Source organism: Cyprinus carpio, chromosome B16, assembly GCF_018340385.1.
Source record: "Cyprinus carpio isolate SPL01 chromosome B16, ASM1834038v1, whole genome shotgun sequence".
Classification (NCBI taxonomy): Eukaryota; Metazoa; Chordata; class Actinopteri; order Cypriniformes; family Cyprinidae; genus Cyprinus; species Cyprinus carpio.
The window spans coordinates 25,863,381-25,874,147 of record NC_056612.1 but is presented as its reverse complement, the minus strand read 5'-3'; the positions used below and the strand labels follow the sequence as shown (position 1 = coordinate 25,874,147).

At 33.4% G+C, this 10,767-nt stretch overlaps 1 protein-coding gene across 1 annotated transcript; it reads right to left on the bottom strand.

Moving 5' to 3' along the window:
- Positions 1 to 741: 741 nt before the first annotated feature.
- On the bottom strand, positions 742 to 9,659 carry tap1 (transporter 1, ATP-binding cassette, sub-family B (MDR/TAP)). The gene is made up of 13 exons (XM_042741722.1): positions 9,460 to 9,659; positions 8,747 to 9,081; positions 8,431 to 8,626; positions 7,175 to 7,289; positions 6,574 to 6,704; positions 6,262 to 6,467; positions 5,105 to 5,302; positions 4,592 to 4,720; positions 4,209 to 4,397; positions 3,721 to 3,897; positions 3,253 to 3,412; positions 2,475 to 2,611; positions 742 to 1,161 (listed from the first exon to the last, which is right to left on the bottom strand). The coding sequence occupies exons 2-13, from the start codon at positions 9,071 to 9,073 to the stop codon at positions 931 to 933; spliced, it is 2,196 nt and encodes a 731-aa protein (XP_042597656.1). The 5' UTR covers positions 9,074 to 9,081; positions 9,460 to 9,659; the 3' UTR covers positions 742 to 930.
- Positions 9,660 to 10,767: the final 1,108 nt, after the last annotated feature.

The window sequence follows — 10,767 nt, the reverse complement described above, 5'->3', positions numbered from 1 at the left end:
TATCTTAGAAGAGTATGAAAAGCAAAATGTAAAATACTATGGACATTTTTTAAAAAAGTGAATTGTTAGCACTTTATTATTTTCATTAACAGATAATTATCAGGCAAACACATAACATGTCCATAATCAACATGTTAAGCAATGTTTTATTAAAATGCCATATTAATGAAAGTTACAAAGCACTATGTTTATTTACATGAACATATCAAGCATAGAAAAACAAAAATGCCATAACCCAAAAAAATAAAAAAGCCATGGTTGAAGTGCTTTGCTGGGAAAGTGTATTATAAGGTGATTTATCAAGCCCTGGCTAACGGTATATGGGTGAGTCTCAGGAAACATGTCAAGAACAAGACATATTTCATCCAGAAATAAAACTGAAAAATATGAAAATTTATTTAAAGAAAATAATGAATCCTACTTTTAAATAATTTAAACAAATGTAAAAAATACACCTGTGCAATTAAGTGCTATGCATTACATAATACATGGGAAATACAATACATGTTCACTGCTTACTCTTGTAAACACTATGAAAAATAATATGTGTGTAGTAGTTACTTTTTCTTGTAAACACTATGAAAAATAATATGTGTGTAGTAGTTACGGAGAAATGAGAGTTGCGAAGCTCAAAAGTAAACCACTTATAGTAATATTCTACGAAAAATAAAATATCCCTAAACTATGAAAAATAATATGTGTGTAGTAGTTACTTTTTATGCATATTACTCATGTATATTGTTCTTATTTTAGTGAGAGTCACCCATTTCTTTACTCGCATTTTTTTGTGATATTTACACCTAATTTAAAAACACTAGTAGCATTTACATAATTGAACAGCTGAGGAATATGTGCTAATGGAGAAAAAATGCTAAGATTTGTGATCTGATTTGTGCTGGTTCAGATTAAATGTAGAGCAGCTGGTCTTGATCACTGGCCGGAGTTTGTGACGTCTTCGGTGTTGCGATGGATTGAAGTATTCTGTTGTTTCACGAACTCTGCATACAACCCATTTTTGGCCCGCAGTTCTTCATCGTTCCCCTCCTCGGCCACTTCACCTTCTCGGAGGAAGATGATGTGATCTGCGTTTTCCACGCCGCTCAGTCTGTGAGAGATGAGCAGCACCGTACAGTTCTTCAGCTCCTTCAGAGCGCTGTACACCTGAGAAGAAGTGAACGAGAACACAAGCTCAGGGAAAATCACATCCAAGGAGACACAAAGCAACTCGATATTTTTCAAACTTAGGTGATGTTTGGTATAAATACAGAATTATTAATATGCTCTTAAATGCCTTACAAATGTTTTTATTTGTTATTTATTTATTTTTCAGAGGAGCCATCATTTCAACCAAGCAGCCGTTTTATCAAAATACATTTAAAGTTGTGTAGCTGTAAAAAAAATAAAACTTCTACTTCTATTTAATTCTATTAAATATCTATTTACCCACATATATTTTGCTAAAAAGCATTTTAATCATTTTATATCATCAAAATTAATAATTAAACAGTTATGAACAGATTCAGTGTCATATTTTTCAACTGTAAGAAATAAAACTACTAAAAAATACTTACCTTCATATATTTCACTTACAATATTTTGCAAATTCATCATTAAACAAATCAATTCAGTATTTCAATATTTTTTTTTTTTCAGAGGAACCACCATCTCAACCATGTTTCCATTTTTGCAAAATAGATTTAAAATGATCAACTACAACATATATATATATATTTACTGACATTTATTTTACAAACATTTGCATTTAATATGATGCAAATTACTCATTAAACAGAGTCGAATTTAGATTTTTTTAAGGCAGTTTGAACTTATTCACAAAAACAAATTAAGCTTATTACTACTGAACTTAAAATCAGATGCAAATCATGAACATAAGTGACCCTGGAGCACAAAAGCAGTCTTAAGTCGCTGGGGTATATTTGTAGCAATAGCCAAAAACACACTGTATGGGTCAAAATTATTGATTTTTCTTTTATGCCAAAATCCTTTAAGATATTATGTAAAGATCAGGTTCCATGAGGATATTTAGTAAATTTCCTACCATAAATATATCAAAATTTAATTTTTGATTAGTAATATGCATTGCTAAGGAAATCGTTTGGACAACTTTAAAGGCAATTTTTTAAATATTTAGATTTTTTTGCTTTCAGCATTCAGATGATGTATAAATCTCAATTTGAAAAATTGAACCTTATGACGGGTTTTGTGGTCCATGGTCACATTTGTTAATAGTGATATGCTCTTTAGTAAACTTGATGGCCAAATTTAAAAGTGATTTTTCATGAAAGTTATTCCAATAAAAGGTAACTGCAATATTCATAATCCAGTGTAATGCAAAGCTATCACACATGTACCGTGAATATTCAATACATCACCCAGCCCTAATATATGAATATGGGCTTTTCCAAATCGTTTCAATCAGGTGTTTTCATGGTGGCAATAAGTGTGGCTCTTACCCTGTGTTCACTCTCGGTGTCCAGGGAACTGGTAGCATCATCAAGCACTAGAATCTGCGGTTTCTGAATCAGAGCTCTGGCGATGGCGATACGCTGCTTCTGACCTCCGGAGACCTGACCGCCCTTCTCTCCAGCATCTGACAAACACAAAACAACATGTGTTACTTTCTCAAACAACTTTCAAACTTCAAATGCTCACCACGCAGTGAATGGGTGCCGTCAGAATGAGAGTCCAAACAGCTGATAAAAACATCACAGTAATCCACACGGGTGTAGTCAGTATGTTAGTGTATTGTGATGATAAAAAAAAGTTATCATTAATATGGTCTTTTTAGTGTTAAGACTGTTGCTTCTGGTTAAAATATGAGTCCTCTATCCATAATAGTGCCTTCTCCAGTAAAAAAATCCTCAATCAGGAGAGAAATATGCACAGATAAACATAGTTTACGAGTAAAAACTGTCCAAAACAGTTCTAAACAAATATGTTGGAGGACTTTGATGTGAGAGGACAACAGGAAATAGACTTTTTCAGTGGATGAAGTGTTATTATGAATTATTATGGACTCGTATTTTGGCCAGAAGCAACAGTTTACCAATTAAAACTCTGACGGCACCCATTCACAGCAGAGGATCCACTGGTGAGCAAGTGACGTAATGCTACATTTCTCCAAATCTACTCCGATGAAGAAACAAACTCATCTACATCTTGGATGGCCTGAGCGTGAATACATTTTCCACAATTTTAAATTTTTGGGTGGACTATTACTTTAAGACTCACCTGTGTCATATCCTTTAGGTAAACTGTCAATGAAGTCATCAGCATTGGCCAGCTTGGCAGCAGCACGCATTTCTTCATCCGAGGCATTTTCTTTGCCATATTTGATGTTTTCCCGCACTGACCGAGCAAACAGAACTGGCTCCTGTGACACCACACTAATCTGAAGAGGGTGGAGATTAAACAAGGTGAGCAAACAAAGAATTCACACAAAGAAAAAGTATTTATATAGATGCAGCTATTAGTATAGTCTCAGAAAAAAAGTACAAAAGCTGTCACTGGGGCGGTACCCTTTCAAAAGTTACCTAAAATGTACCATTTAGGTACTAATATGTACCTTACAAGGTATTACTATGCGCCTTTTAGGCATACTGTAAATAAGGTACAAAAGTGTACCTTTTCAAAGGATGCCACCCCAGTGACAGCTATTGTACCTTTTTTCTGAGTGTACAAAGAAACGAATAGGATTACCTTCTCATGTAGATATTGGTCCTTATACTTCACTAGTGGATTCTGGTCCAATAAAATCTCCCCACTTTTTTTTGGCTGGTAAAATCTCTCCAGCAAACTCACAATAGTGCTTTTTCCAGAACCTGATGGACCCACCAGAGCCGTGATCTGGCCTGGCTTCAGCTCAAAAGAAATGTTCTAGAAAGACCAGCAAAAACGTATTTAAATATAAATATATAATACATAAAATGTATAAATATTGTATAAATATTTTACACTTTTAATATATATATATATATATATATATATATATATATATATATATATATATATATATATATTTGCCATTACAGTACGAAGAATGAGAATTTTTCATTGCAATAAAGTAATGAAAATAGAAAATAGAAACAGAGTTCATTTTCTTTGAGCAAAACATGATTTCTTATTTCTATTTTATTTTATTTTGTGAAATATAATCGGACATTTTTACTGAGATTTTTGATACATACCTTTAGCACATCTGTGTCCGGTCGTTTTGGATAAGCAAATGTGATATTTTTGAATTGCACATGTCCTTTCAGAGTTTGAGGAGCGAGGGATCCATCTGGAGGAGTATCAGGCTTTCGGTCCACGTACTCAAAGATTTTCTCTGAAGCACCGACCGCCTTCTTTACATGCGGCCAGTATGACATCAGTACCTGTGATAGAAGAAGCATTGGTTTAAAGCCACAAAAGCAAACTTAAAAGTGGTGTTTTCCCTTGCAAAATTTGCCACAACGATGCTAGTGTGTTGGGGTACATGCAGAGCATTCCTAAAGTTTAATACTAAGTGTTAGGCGTTGCTTAAATAGTGACACTTGTTTAACATGATGCCTGTATTCTGAAGTCTTACCTCCACAGCTGAGGTGAACTGAAGCTCATACAGCACAAAGGACACCAGATCACCACTACTGACATCACTTCCTGTCACAAGCCGCCCTCCATAGTACAGTATACTGACTTTCAAAGCCAGACTGGACATCTGAAAAATGTACATTTGATTTCAAACATTGACTCTTAAGGTTTTTAATACAAAGTCCAAAAATCAAACTTGATTGAGGGCCGTTGGCTCAAATGCACATGTTGCATTATATCCAACTATATTATATTAAAATGTATTTCATTTTGAATCATTTTAAATAATTCACCAAAAATTCCAAAATCAATTTTTGGAAAATTGTCATATATTTTTTAATCAAATTCACTTAAATTGCTTTTTTTTTTTCATTTTAATGCAAAAATAAAACAAAAGAAGCTCAAACAAATTTATACATTATAAATTAAGATAAGCTTCAATGGCATATTTTATTACTATTTTTTCCTTCCTCTTGTAATATGATCATCAGTGTACCATTAAAACACTTACACTATTAGTCCAAGTTGAGGCAGCATAAGCTGCGGCTTCCACTTTATTCAGGGCATAGGTGTCCTCCAAGCACTTCCTGTACCTCTCGGTTTCTCCATCCTCGTTTGCAAAGCTCCTCACTGTCTTCATGGAAGAAAAGGTTTCCGTGGCAACATCATTGGCCTTGGCGAGAGATTCTTGCACTTGTACAGAAAGTTTCTATGGGAAAAAACATTATCACACATAAACAAAAATGCTCTCGATGCACTTGATGAACTAAAGAAAACCACCAGCAAACCTGAAGGTATCATTAGAAACATCTGCACACCCAACATTAGGAAAAAGCTGCTTCATTTTATTTCACTCACATAAAATCAATCAAAAATAACCTATATTTAATGCACATTCTTTGTCTTAAGGCAAAACACTACAGACAAAACCATTGTTTTTTCATGCACTGCTCAATTTTGCTTCCATGATATGTCTTCTCTCAGACTAGAGGGAAGAAAACATTCAAAACAAATGCCTTTTTATTACATTTTCTCTATTTCGTCTGTCAATTTTAATTACATATCTTTAAAGGCTATTTTCTGAAAAAAAAAAAAAAAAAAAGAAAAAAAAAAAAATTCCCACATACATAAATCAGTTTCAGCCACTTACATACACCCAACTTTACAGTTTTATTTATTTTTATTATTATTCCATATTCTAAAGATTTTTACTGTGGATTTTTTACACAAAATTAAATAAGAATTCTGTACCTGCCTTATTCAATGTCTACATTTTTGTTCTTTAAATGTATTTAAATTATGGCATATTCAATTACACAATGCCCCTTTTGCAAATCTAAACATAACATTTCAGAAAACTTCTAATACAAAGAATAATTGCCTCATACTATGATTAATCAGCTGAGGAAATATGGTGATATCTATTAGTTAAAATATTTAGCTATTTATCTGTGGTTAATATGGTAATATATCAACAGTGTCAATTATTATACTATTATAAAAATGATTCAAAGTTTATTACTGAAAATTATCATGCTTTTAACAAATCATGACATATTTTGTATGAGAAAACTTAACTACTGTGTACTATAAAGGGGGAAAAAAATTATAAATAGCACAACAAACTCTTTACACTCTTTACTCTCTTTAAATATATAATAATCTGACCTGGTAAAACCGGCCGGAAAATTCTGGGATGATCCAGATGATGGGGAGGCCGAGCGCGGTGAAGATGGACAGCCTGGTGGAGAGCAGCAGCATGGAGCCGAACAGGAAGATGACACGCATGAAGTACCACATGAGCAGACTCAGCTTCTCACTCAGAGACTCGCTCATGGTGTTGGTGTCGGTGGTGATGCGAGATACAATGTCCCCTGAACAGGAAACCGTGAGTGTGTCAGCATGCATTAAAGGATAGCAACAGTTCTACGATAAAAGACACCAGTGTTCAGCACTAACTGAATATGTTTGCAGTTTTACCTGTGGAAGCTTTATCAAAGAACCCAATCTCTTGCTTCAGCACAGACTGGAAGACGAGTCCTTGGATGGACGTGTGTATTCGGCTCATGGTGATGTTGTAGATGAGATCACACACAAACTCACACACAGCGCTGCAGAAACAAAACAGGTGGAAATCCTGAGATGTGCATTTATCTTTAATGCATTTGAGAAGCTGTTTACTGTAACAGTATAAACTGTAATATTGTGAAATACTATCACAATTTAAAAGGAATGTTCGCTACTTGAATATATTTCAAAGTGTAATTTATTCCTGTGATGCAAAGCTTAATTTTCAGCATCATGATCTTCAGAAATCATTCTTATATGCTGATTTGCAGCTCAAGAAACATTTCTTATTATCATATATGCTGTAAAAAGTTTGATGTTTTTGTGCAAACCGTGATAAGGTTAAGGTTTATTTTATGAATAGAAAGTGTTTATTTTAAACTTTATAAATGTAATATTATATGTAACGTTACATTATAAATGTATTTACTGTCACTTTCGACTGCATTGCAGTGTCTTACTGACATAAACTTTTAAACAGTGGTGTAAAAGATTGTCCTTCTTCTGGTCTTACCTCATAATGGTCATCAGTGTCATCACAGTGATAGCATGGTTAAAGGCCTCGGGTTCATCTTCATTCATGATCCAGTCTGTCATTTTACCAGTGTAATGAGGAATCGCCATTTCACCTGTAGGACAATATGTATGCACATTTGCATGTTAATTACATTCATGTCTATATCTTCTAAATAATGCTTACAGACAAAAGATACAAGATTTATGATCAGTGGCCCACATTATTCTGCAATCAAAACATGAAAATGTCTTATCTCTGTAGAGAAGAATCAACATAGTTGCTGAAAAGTCCTGAAACGTTTACGGTTTTTGCAAACCTGGCATGATTTTGTGTACTGAACAATTATCAGAGCAAACGCAACCAAAGTGAAACTAAAAGTAACATTAGATGACGGTTAACTTTCTTTCATTTTTTTCAGGCTATAGTTTTAAATGACACTGTAGGCTAGATTTCAAGGTAATTATTTTCAGATCATAAAGCCATAACAGACATGTCATGATTTTTTTTTTAATGGCCAGTAATAGAAAAACTGTAAAAAAAAAAAAATATATATTATATATATATATATATATATATATATATATATATATTATATTATATTAGATATTATTAATTAATTAATTATATTAAATAATAATAGAATATAATATAATAATAATTATAATAATATATAGATAATAATATTAATAATTTTAAATAAACTGATAAACTGATTAAATAAATAGTACATCTAACAGTATAGTAATAGAAAGTAAATGTTTGCCAAATAATATTTTAGACATATTTATAATATTAATTTTTACTATATAAACTGGGTCTTTATACATGAAAAAAAAAAAAAAAAATAATATATATATATATCTATATATATATATATATATATATAGCTGCCTTTATATATCATTATAGATAATAATAATAATTTAAAATAAATTGATAAACTGATTAAATAAATATTATATCTAACAGTAAATATTTGCCAAATAAATGAGTTTATACATATTTATAATATTAATGTTTTACTATATAACTGGGTCTTTATACATGAAATATATATATATATATATATATATATATATATATATATATATATATATAGCTGCCTTTTTAATTTTAGGATTAGGGTCCTTTGCAGAAGAATCATCATATTTAGGGGTCTGTGGCCTATAAATGTATTTTTTGCAAAATTGACTCATAAAATTAAATAGAAGAAGTGCATTTATATGCATGACATCACATAAACATGTTTTTACCTAATGAAGAAATAACCACAAAGAAGAAAACTACTGCAAAACGTCCTCTGAAAGGCCTCATGTATCCCAGCAGCCTTTGCAGTGAAGCACTGCCCTTCTTCTCTGTTTTCTGCTTTTTGGCTGTCGGGAGGAGAGTGGGAACATAGCGTTTCCACAACAACAGAGACAAAGCCAACACCGCATAGCCCTGCAGGAGCTGAAATATAATCGGAATTTAATGCAAACATACAAAATAACGCTGTATCTTCACACCTGACATTTAAAATAATCTTCCAGGTGTCTGTACGCAATTCAAACGTGTTAAAACACATCTTACCCCTTGACAGGTGTGCCAGCCCCACACCAGCTCCACTGTAGACCTGTCACAAGCCCAGATGAAGGAAATATACACTGGATAGAGAAGACCGTGAATCACGGCCGTCTGCACCCCCTCGAATCCTCTCATCCACGCCGGGCTGCCGGGGTAAGTGAAGGAGATGAAGAGGAGGAGACATGTTCGGAGCAGTCCACCGGCCCACAGCAGGGTGAAGGTGTTATTGATGAAGGACGGGGAGAGCTGGATGGCACCAATGAACATCACGGCGCTCACGTCCACACACACTGCCAACAGGGCGAACAGAGGAACAGCCATCTTATCCTTCATCTCCAGCACTGGCAAAGAGAAAACAGCGTTTGCAATTAAAAAACAGCATTTGCAATTACAAACAACCAGGATAGCATGTGCAAAAAACAGCTTTTATGATACCCCAACATGTCATTATCATGCTACCATGTTCAACGTATAACAATGGTATTTTTTGCTATTGGTTTCGTATAAGTAATTCACTTTCACTTTCACTCAAAAAGTTATGTTAATTAATGTGCAATAAGTATTTTCTTCCTTAATCCATTTTATAACAAAGTAGTAGTCAAAGCTGTGAATAATTCTTGACTGTACCAAATGATTAAAGTATTGTGTAAGATAAGATTAAAGAGTTTCCAGCACTGCATGTTGACGTCACTCAACAGAAAGAAGGAAACAATACGTACCTGGTTAGTTGATACTACTGAAAATCTGCTTTAAAATGTAAGAATGTAATGTTTTCAGTGTCGACGTCACGTTTATTTAATACATTATAGTTTAAAAACAGAAAATAAGGACGATAAATAAGAGTGCCGCTCGTGTAGCCTGCACACGGAGTACAAATCTGAAACCGAAAGAATGAGCTGCAAGGAAAATCCCATCTCTGAGCGTAGCTTATGAATATTAATTACGTAACGTGACTGTAGCGACGTAGTCCCACCTCATTGGTTGGCAGGCAGGCGTTTGTAAGCAACTGACCAATCAATGAGGGCTCACCAATTACATATTAATAACATTGAACGTCTGTAAAAATGCCGCACAGGACACGTTTTTATGTCGGTTTTCGCTGTTTTGTCACTGTCCTCGCATGTAAATAGGCGTCTTTGGCCGCTGCGACTCGTATCGCTGTTTTGTTAAGGCTGTCGCGTCATGAGTGCAGCGTTTTAAGACTCTGCAGTGAGTTAAAAATAGTTCAGCATTTATGAACCCGTCTCCAGTGTCTTCACTGTACTCTTCACGCGCGTGGGGCAGCGCGTTGCGTAAACATCCCTAAAAATGTTACCGAGCAACGTTAGTATAACCTAATTAATATTCATAAATATTTAGTGTAACCAAACCCGCCCTGCCCATAAAAGCAGGATGAAGATTACTGCAACAAATAATGCACAGTAAATTTGCTTTTTAGAATTGGTGCCCTGAATTTATGTAAGTAAGCTATTTATTTTGTCTACTACATTTTTTGCACTAAATAAAAAATATCTAAATACACAATCATACCATCCTGGTAATGATTTTTCTAGTAATATATATAAAAAAAAGTAATTACAATACTTCTTTCTGTCTCTTTGTGTCTTGCATGACAGCAGAAAAAAAAAAAAAAACTAAATAACTTTTTTATTTAAAAGTATATTTTTTTAATGCAAAAGTAATGCAAAGCTGAATATCTAGCATCATTACTTCATTCTTCAGTGTCACATGATCCTTCAGAAATCATTCTAATGTGCTGATTTGCTGCTCAAGAAACATTTCTTACTATTATGAATGCTGAAAACAGTTGTGCTGCTTAATATTTCAGTGGAATTTTCTTTTTAATAATACTCTGATGAATAGAAAGTTCAGAAGAACAGCATTTATTTGAAATAGAAATATTTTGTAACATTATAAATGTCTTAACCGTCTGTTTTGAACAACTTAATGTGTCCTTGCTTAATAAATGTATTAATTTCATTTAAAAAATTGTACTGATTCCAGACTTTTAAACAGTAGTGTATATA